General features: G+C 44.0%; 1 protein-coding gene across 2 annotated transcripts in view; it reads left to right on the forward strand.

The window, feature by feature from the left end:
- Nucleotides 1-25,716, forward strand: part of LOC115173959 (oxysterol-binding protein-related protein 3) — a 37,606-nt gene extending 11,890 nt beyond the window's left edge. The window contains exons 2-22 of one of the 2 annotated variants that reach the window (XM_029732485.1): nt 12,561-12,677; nt 12,772-12,888; nt 13,538-13,591; nt 13,752-13,859; nt 14,023-14,199; nt 14,407-14,503; nt 15,181-15,281; nt 17,091-17,195; nt 19,692-19,860; nt 20,016-20,149; nt 20,279-20,410; nt 20,529-20,628; nt 21,974-22,221; nt 22,448-22,585; nt 22,820-22,883; nt 23,011-23,089; nt 23,460-23,604; nt 24,050-24,194; nt 24,345-24,471; nt 24,706-24,828; nt 25,357-25,716. In XM_029732485.1, the coding sequence (XP_029588345.1) occupies nt 12,594-12,677; nt 12,772-12,888; nt 13,538-13,591; nt 13,752-13,859; nt 14,023-14,199; nt 14,407-14,503; nt 15,181-15,281; nt 17,091-17,195; nt 19,692-19,860; nt 20,016-20,149; nt 20,279-20,410; nt 20,529-20,628; nt 21,974-22,221; nt 22,448-22,585; nt 22,820-22,883; nt 23,011-23,089; nt 23,460-23,604; nt 24,050-24,194; nt 24,345-24,471; nt 24,706-24,828; nt 25,357-25,453 (2,544 nt within the window). In that variant the 5' untranslated portion in view covers nt 12,561-12,593 and the 3' untranslated portion in view covers nt 25,454-25,716. The remainder of the gene's footprint in view (nt 1-12,560; nt 12,678-12,771; nt 12,889-13,537; nt 13,592-13,751; nt 13,860-14,022; nt 14,200-14,406; nt 14,504-15,180; nt 15,282-17,090; nt 17,196-19,691; nt 19,861-20,015; nt 20,150-20,278; nt 20,411-20,528; nt 20,629-21,973; nt 22,222-22,447; nt 22,586-22,819; nt 22,884-23,010; nt 23,090-23,459; nt 23,605-24,049; nt 24,195-24,344; nt 24,472-24,705; nt 24,829-25,356) is intronic. The other variant, XM_029732486.1, reaches the window with a different exon arrangement.
- Nucleotides 25,717-26,031: the final 315 nt, after the last annotated feature.

A 26,031-nucleotide genomic window follows, 5' to 3' on the forward strand; every position in this document is an offset into this window, starting at 1 on the left:
AACGGAATACATCCGCTCCCATGCACTCGGCCGTTTCCATGGCAACCCTGTATGGCATGAGGGTTGGCTTCTGTACGTCTCAGCTTAGCCGATAGAGAGTAATACAGTAGAGTGGTTATTCATTGAGTTTCATAACATGGCTTGGTCTAAATTCGGTCCCTCAAATTATGGGTACATAAGACTGGCCCTGTCTCTCAGGTAGGTGTGTGTGTGTGTGTGTGTGTGTGTGAGTGAGAGAGAGAGAATGCGAGATGTCTCCTGATCCTCTCTAACAGGCATAGCATATTTGTGGTGCATTGGATTTGACAGCAGAATGACTGGTCAGGCTAGACTTCTCAGACAGGTAGCTATACACTTCCTAACTAGTGATTGGGGGGGTCGATTATTGTTTTGGGATGATATTTGGCTCAAACTATCTGCATTAGCTAGCGCTTCCATTTTCTTTGTAAATAGTGAGCCAACGTGTTTTCTCGTGCTCTCTCATCTCTCTGCAGCTGACATAGTGAGCAATATGTTTGGAACATCAAATTGCAGTATCGAATCGCAATACATGTCGTATCTGCTCCTAAGTATTGTGATAATATTGTATCGTGAGGTCCCTGGAAATTCCCAGCCCTATTCCTGACCCAGACTCAACAGCCTTGATTTCTCTAATGACTGCCTCGCCTGGTTCACCAACTACTTCTCAGAGTTCAGTGTGTCAAATCGGAGGGCCTGTTGTCCGGACCTCTGGCAGTCTCTATGGGGGTGCCACAGGGTTCAATTCTCGAGCCGACTCTTTTCTCTGTATATATCAATGATATCGCTCTTGCTGCAGGTGATTCTTTGATCCAGCTCTACGCAGACGACACCATTCTGTATAAATCTGGCCCTTCTTTGGACACTGTTTTAACAAACCTCCAAACAAGCTTCAATGCCATACAACACTCCTTCCGTGGCCTCCAGCTGCTCTTAAATGCAAGTAAAACTAAATGCATGCTCTTCAACCGATTGCTGCCCGCCTGCCTGACCAGCATCACTACTCTGGACGGTTCTGACTTATATGTGGACAACTATAAATACCTAGGTGTCTGGCTAGACTGTAAACTCTCCTTGCAGACTCACATTAAGCATCTCCAATCCAAAGTTAAATCTAGAATCGGCTTCCTATTTCGCAACAAAGCCTCGTAAAACTGACTATCCTACTGATCCTTGACTTCGGCGATGTCATTTACAAAATAGCCTCCAACACTCTACTCAGCAAACTGGATGCAGTCTATCACAGTGCCATCTGTTTTGACACCAAAGCCCCATATACTACCCACCACTGCGACCTGTATGCATTTGTTGGCTGGTCCTCGCTACATATTCGTCACCAAACCCACTGGCTCCAGGTCATCTATAAGTCTTTGCTAGGTAAAGCTCCGCCTTAGTTGAGCTCACTGGTCACCATAGCAACACCCACCCGTAGCACACGTTCCAGCAGGTATATTTCACTGGTCATCCCCAAAGCCAACACCTCCTTTGACCACCTTTCCTTCCAGTTCTCTGCTGCCAATGACTGGAACAAATTGCAAAAATCACTGAAGTTGGAGTCTTATATCTCCCTCTCTAACTTTAAGCGTCAGCTATCAGAGCAGCTTACCGATCGCTGCAGCTGAACACAGCCCATCTGTAAATAGCCCAACCAACAACCTACCTCATCCCCATTTTTGTTTTTGTGCTCTTTTGCACACCAGTATTTCTACTTGCACATCATCATCTGCACATATATCACTCCAGTGTAAATTGCTAAATTGTAATTACTTCGCTACTATTGGCCTATTTATTGCCTTACCTCCTTATTTCATTTGCACACACTGTATTCAGATTTTTCTATTGTGTTATTGACTGTACGTGTTGTGTCGCGCTGCTTTGCTTCATCTTTGCCAGGTCGCAGTTGTAAATGAGAACTTGTTCTCAACTGACTTACCTGGTTAAATAAAGGTGAAATTAAAATCAGGGTCAACAACCACACCTGTCAGCCCTTAGAATTACAATGAATGGATATAGCTGTACTATTCTAATTATGAACCAGGGCTCTTTGGCAGATCAAAGCTGATCGGATCTGTTGGTGGCAGGGCTACAAATGATGTCAAGGATATATGCCGATAGGAGGAAGAGTTACAGATCCACTTTGCTTCTGTAATACAGAGATTGTGCGGCTCTTTGACTGATCTTTTTTTCACTAATTGGAATTTTGACCAATCAGATCAGCTCTGAAAAAGATCTGATGTGAAAATATCCGATGTTATTGGTCCAAAGACCAATTAGTGGAAAGAATATCAGAATTGGGCTGCCTGTGTAAGCGCAGCCATTCTCTCGATCATTAACAGAGATGGTTGAGCTTTTATTTTAATGCATCTATTGAAGAGCATCATCTAGCTAGAGATGACCCATCCAAGGTTCTACTCTGGAAACCCTGGCTGCTGTCATACTAACAGTTTGTCATTGGGTGTTTTTTATAATGAGCGTTTTCTTATGCATTAAACATTGGGGCAGAGGTTTTCACTTTTCCCTACCACTTCCTTATCTGAAATCTCAGAAAGATGATTGGCCTGCACATGTTGTAAAACACTGTAATAACTCTACCTCCTTAGAGGCGATAAAGGTCATTGCGTTGGCTTAGTACATGTCCTCTTGGAATTTGGTAGAACATTTAACGTTACAGCTAGCAACTGATGGGAGTAGGCAGCTGCCTCTGTGGAGGACTGCTATCCCAGGGGGCTGAGCGAGCAGTAGCCCATTTGCTGCTGGAGAGAGTTAGTCACTGATCCTACATCAGTGCCAAGGGCAGCACTAATATCTATACAGTGTCACCTCGGGTAGATTCTCCAAGCGTTCCAGAATCCAAGACATTAGATGTACAGAACTGACACGTTTACACTACAACACTTGACTGGTTTGCTCTGTTCATTCTATTTCTATCTGAAGCGTTTCGGGATAGCATGCCGAATGAACACTCCCTTCCCCATCTTAATCAGGGAGATTGCTGTGTAAATGGAAATGTCCTTGTATGGCCCTGAGCTACCTGGCTGACTGGTTTTGCATAGCAGGGATGCCTTTGCCCTGTCAACTCTGTAACGTGTCAGAAGAAACACTATGGGGATTTATGAAGCTTTTTTTAAAATTGTATTTTTGCATCTTTTGCATCTTGAAGGCCATTCAAAGATGCTTTCACAAAAATAAAATCACATATATATATATATATATATATATATATTTATTTATTTATTTATTTATTTATTTATTTATTTATATATATATATATATATATATATATTTATTTATTTATATATATATATATATATATATATTTATTTATTTATATATATTTATATATATATATATATATATATATATATATTTATATATATATATATATATATTTATTTATATATATATATATATTTATTTATATATATATATATATATATTTATTTATATATCTATTTATATATATATTTATTTATATATATATATATATATTTATTTATTTATATATATATATTTATTTATATATATATTTATTTATATATATTATATTTATATATATTATATTTATTTATATATATATATATATATATATATATATATATATATATATATATATATATATATATATATATATATATATATATATATATATATATTTATATAAATATATATATCAGTGTTTCTCGTGACAGTACGTAGCTTTGACCCTGTCATAACTTCAACCAGGTCATTTTACAAGGTGTAATAGCTTTAATCGTTGACTTGGTTACATAAGACAAGGCCACCCTAGAACTTCCAGTGCCGAACCAGACACGCCTCAAGGAGTGTACAGTTCTCAGCAAACAGCTGAGGTAAACCAGTTGTTATTTTCTGTTGTCAAGGTTCTGTAGAGCACAATGAAGACTGTGCTCTGGAATCTAGGTCTACCTGTTACTATTAGCGACCTTTTGTGTTGAGGTATTCAACCCAGTTCTACTGCAATTAACTAGCCTGGAAATCCATACGGTTTCACCTCACTTCATTTTCTTTTCGGTTTCAGTTCACTAATAAGAGTGGAGTGGTATTTGTGTGGTAAATGATGTGGTACAGTGTTTTGGTGTTCCTCTTCCTCCCAGTCTCACCCTCACTCTGTCTAACTCAGTGTTTATTCAGTATCTATGGAACCTGTTGGAGGGTAAAAATTCTGCTGGATACAGTTCAGTGAATTTGGAGAAGGGTTTCACTTTTTTCTGTGTAGAAGGTGTGTACACTGACACAGCTTTTTAATGGGAAGTGTTGTGATAGGGTTTCTGTTCAGCAGGCCTAAAGCAGTTTCAAGGTATTCTGCCATAGTAAAGGGTATCCATGCAGTGTAAGAATCTATTCTGATATATCTAATCTCAGTGGTTACCTCGCAAATGGCACCCTAATCTATCTAGAGAGAAATTGCATGACTGTGTGCTCGATTTTATACACCTGTCAGCAACGGGTGTGGCTGAAATAGCCAAATCCACTAATTTGAAGGGATGTCCACATACTTTTGTGCATGTATAGTGTGTATATCTAGTGCACAACTCAAAAGTAGTGCACTAAATAGAAATTAGGGTACCATTTGGGACATTGGGTGTTGGAGGTATTATAGTGTTTGGTCTTGGACGGGGAACATTCCTACTGTTGAGTCATGTCCTAAGCATGGCTCTGACTCTTGAGAGAGGCCTAGGGACCTGCTGTTTTTCGACTCTCTCTCAACCGCACCTGCTGTCTATAACTCTGACTGATCGGCTATGAAAAGCCAACTGACATTTACTCCTGAGGTGCTGACCTGTTGCACCCTCTACAACCACTGTGCTTATTATTATTTGACCCTGCTGGTCATCTATGAACGTTTGAACATCTTGGTTATGTTCTGTTATAATCTCCACCCGGCACAGCCAGAAGAGGACTGGCCACCCCTCATAGCCTGGTTCCTCTCTAGGTTTCTTCCTAGGTTCCTACCTTTTCTAGGGAGTTTTTCTTAGCCACCGTACTTCTACATCTGCATTGCTTGCTGTTTGGGGTTTTAGGCTGGGTTTCTGTATAGCAATTTGTGACATCGGCTGATGTTAAAAGGGCTTTATAAATACATTTAATTGATTGATAGGGGAACCAGAGAGTATACACACACACAGAACACTCTATAGAGCTTTTGGAGGAACTAGACAGCATGTTGGGGAAAATCCTGCTGCATACACAGACACAAATGCATTCATTCACACATGCATCTACCCCATAGGCACTCAAACAGAACATTCCATAGTATTCACTCTATAGCAATGGTTCTCTACTCCGGTCCTCCAGTAACCTCAACAGTACATATTATTTGGGGGCCCCAGACGAGCACACCTGATTCTACTTGTCAACTAAATAGGGCTGACCCCAATTAGTCAACTGGTCGATTTGTTTGATCGATGAACTGAGTAGTTGAGCAGTAGCATATGTGGCTCAGTTGGTAGAGCATGGCACTTGCAACGCCAGGGTTGTGGGTTCGATTCCTACAGGGGACCAGTACAAAAAGAAGTATGAAAATGTATGAACTCACTATTGTACGTCGCTCTGGATATGAGTTCTGCTAAATTCTTATTTTATTTTTATATACAGTGCCTTCAGAAAGTATTCAGACCTCTTGACTTTTTCCACATTTTGTTACGTTACAGCCTTATTCTAAAAAGGATTCAATTGTTTTTCTCCCCTCATCAATCTACACACAATACCCCACAATGACAAAACAAAAACATTTTTTTTTTAATTGTTGCTAATTTATTTTAAATAAAAATGATTACATTTACATAAGTATTCAGACTCTTGACTCAGTACTTTGTTGAAGCACCTTTGACAGTGATTACAGCCTCAGTCTTCTTGGGTATGACGCTACAAGCTTGCCACACCTGTATTTGGGGAGTTTCTCCCATTCTTCTCTGCAGATCCTCTCAAGCTCTGTCAGGTTGGATGGGGAGTTTCGCTGCACAGCTATTTTCAGGTTCAAGTCAGGGCTCTAGAACTCAAGGACATTGAGACTTGAAGCCACTCCTGTGTTGTCTTGGCTGTGTGCTTGTCCTGTGAGCACTCTGGAGCAGGTTTTCATCAAGGATCTCTGTACTTTGCTCCGTTCATCTTTGCCTCGATCCTGTCTAGTCTCCCATGGATGCTGCCACCACCATGCTTCACCGTAGGGATGGTGGCAGGTTTCCTCCAGACGTGTCGCTTGGCATTCAGGCCAAAGAGTTCAATCTTGGTTTCATCAGACCAGAGAATCTTGTTCTCATGGTCTGAGAGTCCTTTAGGTGCCTTTGGCAAACTCCAAGCGGGCTGAGGAGTGTCTTCCATCTGGCCACTCTACCATAAAGAGCTGATTGTTGGAGTGCTGCTGAGATGGTTGCCCTTCTGGAAGGTTCTCCCATCTCCACAGAGGAACTCAGTCACTCTGTTAGAGCTCCAATCGGGTGCTTGGTCAGCTCCCTGACCAAGGCCCTCTACCCCAATTGCTCAGTTTAGTTGGGCGGACAGCTTTAGGAATAGTCTTTGGAACCACAAACTTCTTCCATTTTAAGATGGAGGCCACTGTGTTCTTGGGGAACTTCAATGCTGCAGAAAGGTTTTGGTACCCTTCCCCACATCTGTGCCTCGACACAATCCAGTCTCGGCGCTCTAAGGTCAATTCCTTCAACCTCATGGCTTGGTTTTTGCTCTGACATGCACTATCAACTATGGGACCTTATATAGACAGGTGTGTGCCTTTCCAAATCATGTCCAATCAATTGAATTTACCACAGGTGGTATCCAATCAAGTTGTAGCAACATCTCAAGGATGATCAATGGAAACAGGATGCACTTGAGCTCAATTTCGAGTCGCATAGCAAAGGGTCTGAATACTTATGTAAATGAGTTATTTTTGTTTTTAATAAATTAGCTAGCATTTCTACAAACCTGTTTTTTGCTTTTGTCTTTAAAAAAATGTTGAACACTGTACACTCAGTGTATGTCATGGAAAGAGCAGGTGTTCCTAATGTTTTGTACACTGTGTGTGTGTGTGTGTGTGTGTGTGTGTGTTGTTGGTACCCTTACAGCTCGTTGGAATAATGCTTAATTCCTCCTGAAAAGTGGTGAAATTAAAAGCTATTTTATCATGTATACTTGCATGCCTTTGGTATGTCATAGAATAAAGCAAAAAAGCTGTGAAAAGAGATGAATTATTGCTAATTCTACAAAGAGATTCTAAAATGGCCTGGACACATTTGTTAGTACCCCTTTAGAAAATATAAGAAATACTTGGATTATAGTGATATTTCAAATAAATTAGTTTCTTTTAATTACTATCACACGTCTACAATCTTGTGATCAGTCTATTTAAATGGAGAAAAATAGTCACTGTGCTGTTTGGTATCATTGTGTGCGCCACACTGAACATGGACCAGAGAAAGCAAAGGAGAGATTTGTCTGAGGAGATCAAAAAGAAAATAATAGACAAGCATGGTAAAGGTAAAGGCTACAAGACCATCTCCAAGCAGCTTGATGTTCCTGTGACAACAGTTGCAAATATTATTATGAAGTTAAGGTCCATGGAACTGTAGCTAACCTCCCTGGGCGCGGCCGCAAGAGGAAAATCGACCCCAGATTGAACAAAAGGATAGTTCGTATGGTAGAAAAAGAGCCAAGGATAACTGCCAAAGAGATACAAGCTGAACTCTAAGGTGAAGGAACGTCAGTTTCTGATCGCATCATCCATCGCTTTTTGAGAGAAAGTGGGCTCCATGGAGAAGACCCAGGAGGACTTTACTTTTGAAAGAAGAACATAAACAAGCCAGACTGGAATTTGCTAAAATGCATATAGACAAGCCACAATCCTTCTGGGACAATGTCCTTTGGACAGGTGAGTCAAAACTGGAGCATTTTGGCAAGTCACATCAGCTCTATGTTCACAGAAGAAAAAATGAAGCTTTCAAAGAAAAGAACACCATACCTACAGTGAAACATGGAGGAGGCTCGGTTATGTTTTGGGGCTGCTTTGCTGCGCCTGGCACAATGAAATCTCAAGACTATCAAGGCATTCTGGAGCGAAATGTACTGCCCAGTGTCAGAAAGCTCTGTCTCAGTTGCAGGTCATGGGTCCTCCAACAGGATAATGACCCAAAACACAGCTAAAAGCACCAAAGAATGGATAATAACAAAATATTGGACTATTCTGAAGTGGCCTTCTATGAGTCCTGATCTGAATCCTATCGAACACCTATGGAAAGAGCTGAAACTTGCAGTCTGGAGAAGGCACCCATCAAAACTGAGACAATTGGAGCAGTTTGCTCAAAAGAGTGGGCCAAAGTCTCATTTGAGAGCTACAGAACATGTTTGATTGCAGTGATTGCCTCTAAAGGTTGATTAACAAAATATTAGGTTAAGGGTCCCATTTTGGTCCATGCCATTTTCATTTGTTTTATTATTTACAATATTATGTTGAATAAAAAATCTACAGCAAAGTCTGTTATTCCATATTTAATAGAAATCGATGCCAATTACTTTGGTCAGTTTCAAGTTATTTCAGAGAACATTGTGCATTCTTCATTTTTATGGAGGGGTACCAACAAATGTGTGTGTGTGTGTGTGTGTGCGCCAGTCTAAAGTTTGGACACCTACTGATTCCAGGGTTTTTCTTTATTTTTACTATTTTCTACATTGTAGTATAATAGTGACAACATCAAAACTATGAAATAACACATATGGAATCATGTACTAACCAAAAAAGTGTTAAACAAATCAACATATATTTCAAATTATTCAAAGTAGCCACCCTTTGCCTTGATTACAGCTTTGCACACGCTTGGCTTCGCAGATGGTAGAAATTGTAAGATAAATTGGCATTCCACATGAGAAAAGTTTGCAGACCCCTCGTGTAGCCTACTGTATCACCGGCAACTTCAAGAGAGTAACGGCAGAATCTGCCAAAGCCAGCAGCAGCGGGAGAAAAATGGTTGGGTCAGGTTATCGAGATTTTTGGCTCCCTCTTAAGTCATTTGTGTGTTATTTCATCAAATGGTAAGCCTAAAGAGTCAGACAAGTCCAATGCAGTTGAAGTTGGAAATTTACATACACTTAGGTTGGAGTCATTAACTTGTTTTTCAACCACTCCACAAATTTCTAGTTTACAAACTACAGTTTTGGCAAGTCGGTTAGGACATATACTTTGTGCATGACACAAGTAATTTTTCCAACAATTGTTTAGACAGATTATTTCACTTATAATTCACTGTATCACAATTCCAGTGGGTCAGAAGTTTACATACACTAAGTTGACTGTGCCTTTAAACAGCTTGGAAAATTCCAGAAAATGATGTCATGGCTTTAGAAGCTTCTGATAGGCTAATTGACATCATTTGAGTCAATTGGAGGCATACCTGTGGATGTATTTTTGAAAAGTGCAAATCAATCCCAGAACAACAGCAAAGGACCTTGTGAAGATGCTGGAGGAAACCGCTGCAAAAGTATCTATATCCACAGTAAAACGAGTCATCTATCAATATAACCTGAAATGCCTCTCAGCAAGGAAGAAGCCACTGCTCCAAAACCGGCATTAAAAAAATAAGCCAGTCTACGGTTTGCAACTGCACATGGGGACAAAGATCGTACTTATTGGAGAAAGGTCTTCTGGTCTGATGAAAGAAAAATAGAACTGTTTAGCCATAATGACCATCGTTATGTTTGGAGGAAAAAGGGGGAGGCTTGCAAGCAGAAGAACACCATCCCAGACGCGAAGCACGGGGGTGGCAGCATCATGTTGTGGGGGTGCTTTGCTGCAGGAGGGACTGGTGCACTTCACAAAACAGATGGAATCATGAGGCAGGAAAATTATGTGGATATATTGAAGCAACATCTCAAGACATCAGTCAGGAAGTTAAAGCTTGGTCGCAAATGGATTTTCCAAATGGACAATGACCCCAAGCATACTTCCAAAGTTGTGGCAAAATGGCTTAAGTCAAGGTATTGGAGTGGCCATCACAAAGCCCTGACCTCAATCCTATAGAAAATGTGTGGGCAGAACTGAAAAAGCGTGTGCGAGCAAGGAGGCCTACAAACCTGACTGTTACACCAGTTCTGCCAGGAGGAATGGACCAAAATTCACCCAACTTACTGTGGGAAGCTTGTGGAAGGCTACCCGAAACGTTTGACCCAAGTTAAACAATTTAAAGGCAATGCTTCCAAATACTGATTATGTGTATGTAAACTTTTGACCCACTGGGAATGTGATGAAAGAAATAAAAGCTGAAATAAATCATTCTCTCTACTATTATTCTATTTCACATTCTTTAAATAAGGTGGTGATCGTAACTGACGTAAAACAGGGAATTTTTACTAGGATTAAATGTCAGGAATTGTGAAAAACTGAGTTTAAATGTATTTGGTTAAGGTGTATGTAAACTTCCTACTTCAACTGTAGTTGAGTTTATTAAAACACCATAGCGTGTGTCTATATATTGAAAAATACACGTTTACATTTTTTTGGAACAATTGATTGGTTGAAAGAACAGACTACTTTCAGTCGACCAAGATTTTTTCTTAGTCTGGGACAGCCCTACAACCTAATCATCAAGCCCTTGACAAGTTGAATCAGTTGTTTTTGTCCGGAACTACAACAGAAATGTGTGCTGTTGGGGGGGACTGGAGTTGGGGTAACGCTGCTATGCAGTTTGCAGAGTGTGCATTTTGGCTGTCATCAGGCTCTAACAAACACAGACACAGAGGAAGAATGTGTGTTGTTACATCACAGTAAGAATGTGGACATATTGTTCACTTCTCATTGACACGCTGTGTACATTAGGGTTGGGTGGTATCCAGATCTGGATACTTTCATACCATTCTTGTACCATACCGGGTTGTAAAACCAGCCTTGCAAAAAGCAGGGGTGTATTCATTAGTGCACACCGTCAAAAAACATTATGCAACGGAAAACAAAAACTAGCAAATTCAGCCTGTCACTCCCTGTTTACTTCCATTTGGTGTTTGGGTAAATACGACCCAGGTGTTCGCACTGCTGTAAGCCAAGGTAATGTCTACAAATGTAAAAAAGGGAAAAACGCATACTATGCAAATATATTTAATTATTTTGGCCTAGGGCCTTTGTCTACAGAATGTGAACATTGAGCTCATATCACACTACTTTGCGCTGCCAGAACCTACCCAGCATACCTTGTTGTCTCCATATGTAGTAGACCTAATAATATAGGGCAGGGATCGTCAACGGACGGCCCGCGGATTATTTTATTTGCCCACTAGGAATTCACCTCAAAATGATTTTAGTTTAGGTAATCTATTCCCAAGTATTTCCACTCATAAATAGACATATGTGATCATGGACCAATGTAATCATGGCTTTTAAATGATTTATTTTTGTCAAATACAATATCTGTTTGGGCTTCTTGCAGCAATTTGCAGAGTACAAATGATTTATAATTGTTTCGGCCCCCGACCATCCGTTCAAGAAAGAATGATCCTGTGGTTGAATGACTCCTGGTCTGGCATAACACGTAGGTCTGGGACTGTCCTGGAATTTTGCATAGTGGTTATTGGTCAGCCAAATGACCGCGGTCACCGTTTATAATTGTTTGAATAGCTTGTTTAATGTGCTGCAGGCAGGGGGTGTTGCCTAGGCAACCAAATACTTGTTTGCTACACACCTTGTTTGTTTCAGCAAGGAGCAACAAAATCCCATCACGTTGCAGAGTTCATGTGTAACTGCGGAAACGCACGAATGCCCGGCCGTCTTGTCTTCAGTCAGCTGTTCGTTATTTTCTTCTCATGATTGTCTTCATCCACAATCATCAGTTACACGGTTTATACTGTCATTGTGCCAGCCCTAGTATCACGGAATGTGAATGTTTTATTCACATCAGATTGTGTATGCTTCTAGCAACTACCAAGCAGCAGAATTCCCTGTCTCTCCCAGTGTTGGCGTGTGTGGCTACTGGCTAGCTTAGTCCTCTGCTGTGATTTGAAGGACTTGGCTGGGACTGATTGTATAACCCAGTATTGATGACTCATTTGTTGTGGACTCTGCTGGTCAGCACAGCAGCAATGACTGACTGTGCTTGGGGTCATGTGGGTTTTACAGTGCTGCTGCCACTGGCTCACTGGCATTTCCCCATACACAAGGTGTATGCTGCAGGAAGTGTGTGTGTGTGTGTGTGTGTGTGTGTGTGTGTGTGTGTGTGTGTGTGTGTGTGTGTGTGTGTGTGTGTGTGTGTGTGTGTGTGTGTTAGTTGATGCCAACATAAAGAACATGTGATGATCTCATGCCTAACCTACAGTAAAAGCACTCCTAGGTTTATTAGGGTGTAGAATAGATTATCTTCTCTCAAGTCACACCTATTGTTATGTCCTACTGCTTTACTAAAGCAACACAAGTGGTATGCAGATTTCATTTCTCTCAGCTCACCTGTTTGTCTCAAAACGTGCAGAAAATGAAATAACTGAATGTTGTCTTTCTCACTGCTTCCTATTTCTCTCTCTCTCTCTCTCTCTCTCTCTCTCTCTCTCTCTCACAGTGGTAGTCATGGTGACAGTCTCTTGATGTCGGAATGCTAAGTAACAGGAAGATGACATCAGTGTCCCATACCCACAGTGACGTCATGTTTGGACGAGCTGGCGCTGCCAACCATCAGGTGTGTGTGTGTGTGTGTGTGTGTGTGTGTGTGTGTGTGTGTGTGTGTGTGTGTGTGTGTGTGTGTGTGTAACCCCATGAGTCTCTGTCTACAGGACAGCTGGGAGATCATCGAGGGCCTGAAGGGTAACCCTGGCAACATCCAGGAGCCAGAAAAACAGGAGGGCTTCCTGCTCAAGAAGAGGAAATGGCCCATGAAAGGATGGCAAAAGGTGGGTACTACCTGCCTTACTCCTGACTGCTTTCTCACCCATGAAAGGATGGCACAAGGTGGGCACCTCCCTTAAAGGTTGACTTTGGGCAAAAACTCTAAAATAACGGTGTTATACTGTATAAGTGATTAATACGTCATCATACCAGGTCATTTTAATGCTTTAAAAAAAATATGAATATGTTATTTGGCTACAGAAGTGTCATTTCTTACCGATCTCTACAGCTTCCGTCCAAAAACAAATGGCATCAACACATACTGGAAGAGTTGCTGGCTAGCTACAGTGGCTAGCTGAGCTAACGGACTAACTACGTCAGCTGACTTAACTCCTTACCTCTCACTGCAGGTGAATCTCAAGTGTCTTTCCTTGAATCCTCCGAATGCATTGGAGGAGAAAACCAGAGGTTATTTTCAGACCTTCTCCTCTTACGGACTTAAGGAGATGAGGAGAGGACGTGAGGAATCAAGGAAAGACACTTGATACACACTGCCCTCCTTTAACTCCTCAATTACTACAACGTTATTCATGTAAAAAGCTTTTGTCCACAGCAGTAAGTTGTGAAGACATTTCCTTGGCCTAAAGCAGATAAAGTTTGAAATGTGACAGAAGGACGGCTGAGACAGTTGCTATTTGGTCTCTTGTTATACAGAGATACTTCTTGCTGGAGAAAGGCATTCTGAAGTACTCAAAACGTGGAGCTGATGTAAGTACCTATTCAAAAGTATTTCAGGCAGATGCAACACACACAAACAGAATTTAGTTAATGTACAATATGTGTCATTGATGAAGGAGAAAGCATTTGCTCATTTAGTCAATTAAACAAACACACACACACTGACCTTAGCTTTTGTTTCCTGCTGAAGAAGGGCAAGCTGCATGGCTGCATTGATGTGGGGCTGTCTGTCATGTCAATCAAGAAGAAAACCAAGGCCATCGATCTGGACACCAACAACAACATTTATCACCTCAAGGTGACTGTCTCTCTTTCTGTTTCTCCCTCTCATTTATCTAGTTTTATCTTGTTTCTCTCGTTTTATCATTTCTCTCTTTCTTGTTTATCTCGTTTTATCGTTTCTCCCGTTTATCTTGTTTCTCTCTCTCTTCTACTTGAATGACAATCTCTCTGTTCTATAGGTGAAGTCTGACAAGTCTCAGGAAGTGAAGTCACAGCAGCTGTTTGATGATTGGGTGTCGAAGCTGCGACATCACCGCGTCTTCCGTCAGAACGAGATCGCAATGTACCCCCACGAGAGGCTTCTGTTCCACCCCTCTTCACACCTCTCTCCCAACCCCAACGACTCCATGAGACAGGTACAGTTCTCCCTAGACACTGATCCATAATCATTTTTCTCTGCCTAAGAGCAACGTCTTCCTGGAGCTTCTTAACTGACCAATCATCATTTCATTATTGTACTGTATAGCGTAGTTGATAGGATTCTGTTTATGCCCATTCCATATCCTTGTCTTTCCCTCTCTCCACTCTCGATCTCTCTATCCTGTCCCCACTCCATCTCTTAGCGCCACTCCAGTCTGGCTAAGCAGGCATCAGTAGTCCAGCAGGCTAAGGTCAGTGCCTGGCTCCACTCCTCAGAAGACATGGACAAGTGCTGCAGAGGTATGGAGGTGAAACCTCTCACCTGTCTGTCCCATACATTTTCTGGATCTCACCTTACTTGTTGGCTGTGTCCCAACTTGCCCCCTATACCATACATGATGCGCTACTTTTGACCAGAGCCCATAGGGCACTATATAGCGAATAGGTTTGCCATTTGGGACACAGACTTGTGGCGTCAGCATGCTTCAGTTCAGCTGCCGGCTAGCCAAAGTCGGCTAGGCGACCCGAACTAGTGTGCTAGCATGCTCTCCGACAAGACATTCGCTTGAATGATTTGAAAAAAGCAGCAAAGGTACTGTTTGTCCATTTTGAAACGCCGTAGTCCGTATATACTTTCCTAAAATATTCAGAATTAATCTAAGATAATTCTAGAAATCTGTCATTGATTTTGGCGTTTTTGCAGAGGAGATCTTAGATGCACAATTTTACATCTAACTAAGATGTTTGGTGCATGAAACAGTTTTCATGAAAACTAGTATTCTCTTGTTGAATGACAAATACTTTACTGAAGAATCCATACTGTTGACCAATCACCGACGAAGAGGCGTAGACTTTAGCTTGCCTTAAGAAAAAATGTCATCATAAAATAGGCATGAACTCTTCAACTGTTTTGGCCTTTACTGTCTCTATTTTGATCCTCCCTCAACTTCTGCCATTCATCTGTCATCCTCTCTTAGATTTAGAGGAGTGTGAGTCTTACCTGTTGGAACTCAACCTGTTACTGAGGAGTATGGAGGTTCTCCACCGCACTTACTCTGCCCCTGCCATCAGCCTCATGGTAAAACATAACCTTGAACTACGCTACACTTACTCTGCCCCTGCCATCAGCCTCATGGTAACACATAACCTTGAACTACGCTACACTTACTCTGCCCCTGCCATCAGCCTCATGGTAACACATAACCTTGAACTACGCTACACTTACTCTGCCCCTGCCATCAGCCTCATGGTAAAACATAACCTTGAGCTACGCTACACTTACTTTGACCCGCCAGCAGCCTCATGGTAACACATAACCTTTGCCCTTTAACCCTAAGCTGGTGTACAAAACAAAGTAAAAGACGCAAAAACAAACTTAACAATGGAAGCATGGAAATAGTGCACATAGAACATATCTACCACTTCTTGACTTGCTTTCAATGAGAATGATAGATATATAACACGCACTTCTATGTTTGGTCGGGTCGCCCAAAAAGTTACATAGTGCAGCTTTAACCTATAACTTTGACCTACACTTCCTCTGCCCCCGCCAACAGCCTCATGGTAACACGACCTATAACCCTGACCTACACTACACTTCCTCTGCCCCGCCATCAGCCTCATGGTAACACGACCTATAACCCTGACCTACACTACACTTCCTCTGCCCCGCCATCAGCCTCATGGTAACACGACCTATAACCCTGACCTACACTACACTTCCTCTGCCCCCGCCATCAGCCTCATGGTAACACAACCTATAACCCTGACCTTCACTACACTTCCTCTGCCCCACCATCAGCCTCATGGTAACACAACCTATAACCCTGACCACTACACTTCCTCTGCCCCCGCCAACAGCCTCATGGTAACACGACCTATAACCCTGACCTTCACTACACTTCCTCTGCCATCAGCCTCATGGTAACACGACCTATAACCCTGACCTACACTACACTTCCTCTGCCCCGCCATCAGCCTCATGGTAACACAACCTATAACCCTGACCTACACTACACTTCCTCTGCCCCCGTTATCAGCCTCATGGTAACACAACCTATAACCCTGACCTACAAAACACTTCCTCTGCCCCCGTTATCAGCCTCATGGTAACACGACCTATAACCCTGACCTACACTACACTTCCTCTGCCATCAGCCTCATGGTAACACGACCTATAACCCTGACCTACACTACACTTCCTCTGCCCCGCCATCAGCCTCATGGTAACACAACCTATAACCCTGACCTACACTACACTTCCTCTGCCCCGCCATCAGCCTAATGGTAACACGACCTATAACCCTGACGTACACTACACTTCCTCTGCCCCGCCATCAGCCTCATGGTAACACAACCTATAACCCTGACCTACGCTACACTTCCTCTGCCATCAGCCTCATGGTAACACAACCTATAACCCTGACCTTCACTACACTTCCTCTGCCATCAGCCTCATGGTAACACAACCTATAACCCTGACCTACACTACACTTCCTCTGCCCCCGCCAACAGCCTCATGGTAACACGACCTATAACCCTGACCTACACTACACTTCCTCTGCCCCGCCATCAGCCTCATGGTAACACAACCTATAACCCTGACGTACACTACACTTCCTCTGCCCCCGCCATCAGCCTCATGGTAACACAACCTATAACCCTGACCTACACTACACTTCCTCTGCCCCCGTTATCAGCCTCATGGTAACACGACCTATAACCCTGACCTACGCTACCCTTCCTCTTACTCTGCCCCTGCTATCAGTACACTGCAGGTATGCACATTTCAATTTACCCCAAGACTTTAACCCTAACCTCTACGTTTTCTCTATGGTAATGGTTGTCTGTCCCTTCCCTCTCTCTGTTACGCTCTCTGGGACACCAGGCCTCAACATACGACATTCCCAAGAAGGAGAAGAGGGGGCCCAGGAAGTGGCGTTCAAAAAATTACAACAAAGATACCAAAAAAGATATCATGGCCACACTACAGGTACACACTGTTTTTTTATTTTCTCTTTTTTTATGTCCTCACTTGCAATACTCACTACCAAGTTTCAAACTGCCTCTGGAAGCAACGTCAGCACAATAACTTAATCGGGAGCTTCATGAAATGGGTTTCCATGGCCGAGCAGCCACACATAAGCCTAAGATTACCATGCACAATGCCAAGCATTGGCTGGAGTGGTGTAAAGCTCACCGCCATTTGACCCTGGAGCAGTGGAAACGCATTTTCTGGAGTGATGAATCATGCTTTACCATCTGGCTGTCCGATAGACAAATCAGGGTTTGGCCGATACCAGGAAAACCGCGACCTGCCCCAATGCATAATGGGAACTGTAAAATTTGGTGGAGGAGGAATAATAGTCTGGGGCTGTTTTTCATGGTTTGGTCTAGGCCCCTTAGTTCCAGTGAAGGGAAATCTTAACGCTACTACAGTATACAATTACATTCTAGACAATTCTGTGCTTCCAAATTTGTGGCAACCGTTTGGGAAAGACCCTTACCTGTTTCAGCATGACAATACCCCCATCCACAAGGTCTATAGAGAAATGGTTTGTTGAAATCGGTGTGGAAGAATTTGACTGGCCTCCACAGAGCCCTGACCTCAACCCCATCGAATACCTTCGGGATGAATTGGAACGCCGACTGCGCGCCAGGCCTAATGCCCAACATCAGTGCCCAACCTCACTAATGCTCTTGTGGCTGAATGGAAGCAAGACCCTGCAGAAATGTTCCAACATCTAGTGGAAAACCTTCCCAGAAGAGTGGAGGTTGTTATAGCAGCAAAGGGGGACCAACTCCATATTAATACCCATGATTTTGGAATGAGATGTTCGACAAGCAGGTGTCTACATAAACTCAGCAAAAACAGAAACGTCCTCCCACTGTTAACTGCATTCATTTTCAGCAAACTTAACATGTGTAAATATTTGTATGAACATTAGATTCAACAACTGAGACATAAACTGAACAAGTTCCACAGACATGTGACTAACATAAATAATGTGTCCCTGAACAAAGGGTGTCAAAATCAAAGCTACACTATCTGCTGTAGCCACCAGCTGCATTAAGTACTGCAGTGCATCTCCTTCTCATGGACTGCACCAGATTTGTCAGTTCTTGCAGTGAGATGTTACCCCACCTGTAAGTTCCCAGACATTTCTGGGGGGAGTGGCCCTCATCCTCACCCTCCGATCCAACAGGTCCCAGACGTGCTCAATGGGATTGAGATCTGAGCTCTTCGCTTGGCCATGGCAGAACACTGACATTCCTGTCTTGCAGGAAATCACACACAGAACGAGCAGTATGGCTGGTGGCATTGTCATGCTGGAGGGTCATGTCAGGATGAGCCTGCAGGAAGGGTACCACATGAGGGAGGAGGATGTCTTCCCTGTAACGCACAGCGTTGAGATTGCCTGCAATGACAACAAGCTCAGTCCGATGATGCTGTGACACACCGCCCCAGACCATGACGGACCTTCCACCTCCAAATCGATCCCGCTCCAGAGTACAGGCCTCGGTGTAACGCTCATTCCTTTGATGATAAACGCGAATCCGACCATCACCCCTGGTGAGACAAAACCGGGACTCGTCAGTGAAGAGCACTTTTTTCCAGTCCTGTCTGGTCCAGCGATGATGGATTTGTGCCCGTAGGCAACGTTGTTGCCGGTGACGTCTGGTGAGGACCTGCCTTACAACAGGCCTACAAGCCTTCAGTCCAGCCTCTCAGCCTATTGCGGAAAGTCTGAGCACTGATGGAGGGGTGGTGCGTTCCTGGTGTAACTCGGGCAGTTGTTGTTGCCATCTTGTACCGGTCCTGCAGGTGTGATGTTCGGATGTACCGATCCTGTGCAGGTGTTGTTACACGTGGTCTGCCACTGCGAGGACAATCAGCTGTCCGTCTTGTCTCTCTGTTGTGCTGTCTTAGGCGTCTCACAGTACGGACATTGCAATTTATTGCCCTGGCCACATCTGCAGTCCTCATGCCTCCTTTTAGCATGCCTAAGGCTCGTTCATGCAGATGAGCAGGGACCCTGGGCATCTTTCTTTTGGTGTTTTTCAGAGTCAGTAGAAAGGCATCTTTAGTGTCCTAAGTTTTCATAACTGTGACCTTAATTGTCTACCGTCTGTAAGCTGTTAGTGTCTTAACGACTGTTCCACAGGTGCATGTTGATTAATTGTTTATGGTTCATTGAACAAGCATGGGAAACAGTGTTAAAACCCTTTACAATGAAAATCTGTGAAATTTGGATTTTTGCGAATTATCTCCTGAAAAAGGGACATTTCTTTTTTTGCTGAGTTTACTTTTGGTCATGTAGTATATGTGTGTGTTACATAGGCCTGCAATTTATGTTGACTACAAATACGTAGGGGAGTGTACATGTCAACTGTTGTTTAAAGAAGTTTTCTGTGTACAGTAGGACACCAAATTAATCCCCCACCTGTGATTGTCTTTTATCTGGATTTTTCTCTCGGCTCCCAACAGGTTCCTGGCTGTGTCTCCCCACCTGCCTCTCCTCATTTCCATACCTCCCACCCAAACCTCTCTACTGCTGAAGCTAACATCGAGGAGGCCTTTGCTTTCCTGGACTCCCCAGACTCACCTACTGATGCCAACCGCCTCCAGGAGGACTTCTGCAGGCTCGCTAACAACAGTGAGTCCCTGGTTTCAGATCGGCCCCCTGGTTCAATATTAGGTATTTTAGAGTTCCCAGAGGAAGGCTGGGTATGGTGGTTAAAACTCTGTCACTCTCTCTCACACACACAACCCTCTCCAACCCTCTTTCTTCCTCTCTGTCTCCCTCTCTAGTTCACTCCACTCTGCGGTCAGCCTATAGTTCTCTGTCAGCAGAGAGAGACAGAGTGAGACACACTATTGACCTGAAGGCCCCTCCTCCAGCACAGGTCACGGGCCTCAAGGCAGACTATGGCTCAGTGAGTAAGGTGTGAGAGTGTACATGTGCTGTTTTCCACAATATTGCACATATCATTGTATTGTGAAGTTGATTTCCAGCGATTGTGTTTATATACCAAACATGCCATTGGGACTGACCTAAACCTAAACCCAATCAGGATCTCCCAGATGGATCCCGCCCCCTTGTCCACCAGGTGTCCAATGAGAGTCGAATATCCATCCCTGAGTCCATGTCTGAGTTCTTTGATGCTCAAGAGTACCAGCTGACCTCCAGCTCCTCTGAGAATGAGGTGAGCCCTAACCACATATCTGGGAGCAGATTACCCAACCCCAATGCCAACCAAATCCATTAGGGAGGTTATCAATAATCTGACCCTGAGTCAATTTATATACATTTTCTGTCTCCAGGCCTCTGATGATGATGACTCGTATATCAGCGACGTCAGCGACAGTGTTTCCATGGGCAACGGCTACAGCAATGAGAGAGGAAGCGAGAGACATGACTCAGGTATCCCGTGTGTGTGTGTGTGTGTGTACGCGTGCGTTTGTATGAGTATTTTCATGACGCGCATAACGATTTGTATGAGTGAGCAAATGTCTGTCCAAATCAAATTTATTTAGATAGCCCTTCTTACATCAGCTGATATCTCAAAGTGCTTTACAGAAACCCAGCCTAAAACCCCAAACAGCAAGCAATGCAGGTGTAGAAGCACGGTGGCTAGGAAAACTCCCTAGAAAGGCCAAAACCTAGGAAGAAACCTAGAGAGAAACCAGGTTCTGAGGGGTGGCCAGTCCTCTTCTGGCTGTGCCGGGTGGAGATTATAACAGAACATGGCCAAGATGTTCAAATGTTCATAAATGACCAGCATGGTCAAATAATAATAATCACAGTTGTCGAGGGTGTAACAAGTCAGCACCTCAAGAGTAAATGTCAGTTGGCTTTTCATAGCCGATCATTGAGAGTATCTCTACTGCTCCTGCTGTCTCTAGAGAGTTGAAAACAGCAGGTCTGGGACAGGTAGCACGTCCGGTGAACAGGTCAGGGTTCCATAGCCGCAGGCAGAACAGTTGAAACTGGAGCAGCAGCACGGCCAGGTGGCCTGGGGATAGCAAGGAGTCATCATGTCAGGTAGTCCTGAGGCATGGTCCTAGAGCTCAGGTCCTCCGAGAGAGAGAAAGAAAGAAAGAAAGAAAGAGAATTAGAGAGAGCATACTTAAATTCACACAGGACACCGGATAAGACAGGAGAAATACTCCAGATATAACAGACTGACCCTAGCCCCTGGACACAAACTACTGCAGCATAAATACTGGAGGCTGAGACAGGAGACACTGTGGCCCCATCCGACGATACCCCAGGACAGGGCCAAACAGGAAGGATATAACCCCACCCACTTTGCCAAAGCACAGCCCCCACACCACTATAGGGATATCTTCAACCACCAACTTACCATCCTGGGACAAGGCCGAGTATAGCACACAAAGATCTCCGCCACGACACAGCCCAGGGGGGGGGGGTGCCAACCCAGACAGGAAGACCACGTCAGTGACTCAACCCACTCAAGTGACGCACCCCTCCTAGGGACGGCATGGAAGAGCACCAGTAAGCCCGTGACTCAGCCCCTATAGAGGCAGAGAATCCCAGTGGAGAGAGGGGAACCGGCCAGGCAGAGACAGCAAGGGCGGTTCGTTGCTCCAGCCTTTCCGTTCACCTTCACACTCCTGGGCCAGACTACACTCAATCATAGGACCCACTGAAGAGATGAGTCTTCAGTAAAGACTTAGACTTAAAGGTTGAGACCGATGTACATCCATTTTAAGACCAGCACCTCTACCCCCTCTCTCTCCCCCAGCAGGCTCAGGAGGAAGTGGTGTTCAGGTGGCCCGCAGGCGGACTACCCTCCCCTCCCCCCAGCCCAGCAGCAGCAGTGTCAGTCTATGGAACATCCTCAAGAACAACATAGGGAAGGACCTGTCCAAGATAGCCATGCCTGTTCAGCTCAATGAGCCTCTCAACACACTACAGAGACTGTGTGAGGAAGTGGAGTACTCAGAGCTGCTGGATACAGCGAATAACACACAGGACCCGTACCAGAGAATGGTGAGGGTATAGGATGCAGGTACACATGCACTAGCAAACATAATGGACACACACACACACACACAGTCCCTTGCAGCGCATGGTGAGAGAATTGAAACATATTCACACCAGGATTCTTATGATGCATTGTGAGAATCCACACACCATCACAACCTCTACCTGCACATGGTGAGTAACACACCTCTTTCTCTCTCCCTCACTCACTCTCACTGTGTCTCCTGTGCAGGTGTATGTGGCGACGTTTGCAGTGTCTGCGTACGCCTCCAGTTATCACCGGGCAGGAAGTAAACCCTTTAACCCCGTCCTAGGAGAGACCTACGAGTGTGACAGACCTGACAAGGGCTTCCGGTTCATAGCAGAACAGGTAAACAGGAACAAGTTAATGTCACTCGCATACAGTAAACCAAGAATCACTGGGCTAATTAATTTTCTGTTCCAAATTACAACCTATTCCCATTCAGTCTACAACCTTTGACCAGGAGCCATAGTGTTCTTGTCAAAATGACTGCACTATATAGGGTGCTATTGAGGACACAACCATTGTGTAGGATGACTGTCATTACATTGTCACTTACTTTGTACCCCCTGTCCTTCTTAGGTGAGCCATCACCCACCTGTGTCAGCATGTCACTGTGACTCTAACAACTTCACTTTTTGGCAAGGTAAACAAATCACCACCTTTTTGCTCTATTTGGGATTGTTACTCCCCCACCGACCTACTTACATCTGTCTGTCTCCGGTCTGTCTCCGGTCTGTCTCCGGTCTGTCTCCTGTCTGTCTCCCTCTCAGATGTCCAGTGGAAGAATAAGTTCTGGGGGAAATCCATGGAGATTGTTCGCATGGGAACCACTCATGTGACCCTGCCAGCGTGAGTCTCTTTGATCTATAGCGTGTGTGTGGGGGGGCCGTGCGCACGTGTGTGTGCACCAGTGGAGGCTGCTGAGGGGAGGACGCTTCGTAATAACGTCTGGAATGGAGTAAATGGAATGGTATCAAAGATGTGGTTTCCATGTGGTTGATAACACTCCATTCCAGACATTATTATGAGCCATTCCTCCCTTCAGCAGCCTCCACTGGTACAGACGTGTGTGTGCATCAAAGAACTGCTTTCATGCAAAAGAGATTGGGGGGGGGCTTCATGTGACAGGTCTGGTGTCGTGTGGTGCGACAGGTCTGGTGTCGTGTGGTGCGACAGGTCTGGTGTCGTGTGGTGCGACAGGTGTGTTTGTCATCCTCAGGTTTGGGGACCACTATGAGTGGAACAAGGTAACGTCCTGCATCCACAACATCCTGAGTGGCCAGCGGTGGATAGAACACTACGGAGAGATGTCAATCAAAAACACCAGCAGTGACGCCTGCCAGTGTAAAGTGACCTTCGTCAAGGTGAGGAGAGGGACTATATACAGTGAAGCCCATACCTGTGTGCACACAGCTACACTGAGTGCGTGTCCCAAATGGAACCCTATTTCGTATATAATGCACTACTACCCATAGGGCTCTGGTCAAGAGTAGTGCACTATATAGGGAATAGGGGGTTATTTCAGACGTAACCTAACATGTCAATTGGGCAACACATATGAACCCCTAGGTGTAACAGCACCATCTGCTGAGGGACAGGAGGAACAAGATCCTGCAGACTTTTTCTTGGAAAGCTGATGATTGGTGGATGGATTCATGTGTTAGATATAGAATTGTATGGACTTTTTATTAAATCATTTATAACATGATTTAACAGTTTGATGGGTTTCAGATTGACCTGACGTTTTGTGTCCTTGGTTTGTTAATTAATTAGTTTATTATTAATACGTTTTGCGTATTTAACCCGCAGGCGAGATCATGGAGCTCAACGGTTAACGAGATAGAGGGCATGGTCACGGACACAGGGGGGCGTGTCATCCACTCCTTCTTTGGCAAATGGCACGAGGGCGTGTACCAAGGAGTCCCACCTTCTGCTATCTGCATCTGGAGAGCAAGTGAGTGACTGGCTCTTTGGACTGTCCATCAAAACTCAACCCTACAGTAAATATTATAGCTTGATATGTTGTCCTTCGCCGTAAGAGTTGTAAAAGAAAATGGTGTGTGTGTGTGTGTGTGTGTGTGTGTGTGTGTGTGTGTGTGTGTAGACCCCATGCCTGTGGACCAGGACCAGTACTATGGCTTCACTCAGTTTGCTATAGAGCTGAATGAGCTTGACGCTGCCCTGAAGCCCCACCTACCCCCCACAGACACACGCTTCCGTCTCGACCAGAGGTACGACACACCCGGGATGCTCTTTCTCATGCTCTTTCTCATGCTCTTTCTCATGCTCTTTCTCATGCTCTTTCTCATGCTCTCTCTCATTCTCTCTCTCTCTCTCTCTCTCTCTCTCTCTCTCTCTCTCTCTCTCTCTCTCTCTCTCTCTCTCTCTCTCTCTCTCTCTCTCTCTCTCTCTCTCTCTCTCTCTCTCTCTCTCTCTCTCCTCTCTCTCTCTCTCTCTCTTTTCAGGTGCTTGGAAGAAGGGAACATTGAGGGGGCTGAGGAACAGAAACAGAGGATAGAGGAGCTCCAGAGGGGGAGGAGGAAAGTCCTGGAGGAGAACAATGTGACACACAAACCACGCTTCTTCAAGTACGCAACTGTGTGTGTCTCTTTCTGTCTGACTTTAGCAGACAAGGGAGTTCATTGGTCACACATTTGGCCTCGAACACAGAACACAGTCTTCCTTCTTAGCTGCACAGAATCCTATACAATATGGAAAAGGTCTGACGGAATGGCGTCTGTCTATATAACTTACCACACTGTCACTGGTCTGTGGTGTGCATAGCAAAACAACACCATTAACAGCTGTTCTCAGTGGATTCATGAGATCTCACAGTTTTACTTTTTAGGTTGTACTGGGGGTTAGGGTTATACAGTTATCATTTTTACGTTTTAGTAATTTACCAGACTCTTATCCAGAGCGATTTACAGACTGTCTTAATTAGGGTTAAGTGCCTTGTTCAAGGGCACATTGACTGATTTTTCACTTAGTTGTCTCAGGGATTCGAACCAATGAACTTTCGGTTACTGGCCCAATGTTGTTAACCGCTAGGCTACCTGCCTCCCTGGGTGTGTTGTGAAATATGTGTTGTGACTATTGTTTTGTTTATTTATCAGGAAATCAAAGGATGACACGTGGCTGAGCTCTGATATATACTGGGAGCAGCGGAAGAACCCCAGGTTCAGCAGAGAGGACTTCCCTGTGCTGTGGTGACCTCTGACCTTACCTATAACCCTGTGACCCCATGGGAGTACAGATCTAGGGTCAGATTATTCTCGCCTACAACAAACCTTAACCAATACAGGGAAAACTCAAAACTGACCTTAGGTCAGCACTTGGGGACAACACTCTGTCCTGTTGACTATGGACCGCTGAGTGTCAGGGCCCACGGCCAAATATGGGCTTCCTGCTTCTGTAGGTGGAGATGGAGCTAACTTAAGACAGAGCTTTCACTTGACTCTGTGTTTAAAAGAAAAGAGCTTCCTGTTGTTTTTGTCATTACTTTAGTCTATCTTCTTCCAATGTCATCCTTTTCTCTGTATATTTGTCAAATGTATATTTTATGCTGCCACTTTAGTACGGATGCAGTCCAGCCACCAGTGTCTTACTTGAGCAATAAGGCCCTAGGAGGTGTGGTATATGGTCAACATACCACGGCTACGCGGAGTGCCTGGATACAGCAATTAGCTGTGGTATATTGACCATATACCGCAAATCCCCAAGGTACCTTATTGATATTATAAACTGCTTACCAATGTAATTAGAACAGTAAAAAGTATTTTTTTGTCATA

Source organism: Salmo trutta, chromosome 34, assembly GCF_901001165.1.
Source record: "Salmo trutta chromosome 34, fSalTru1.1, whole genome shotgun sequence".
NCBI lineage: Eukaryota > Metazoa > Chordata > Actinopteri > Salmoniformes > Salmonidae > Salmo > Salmo trutta.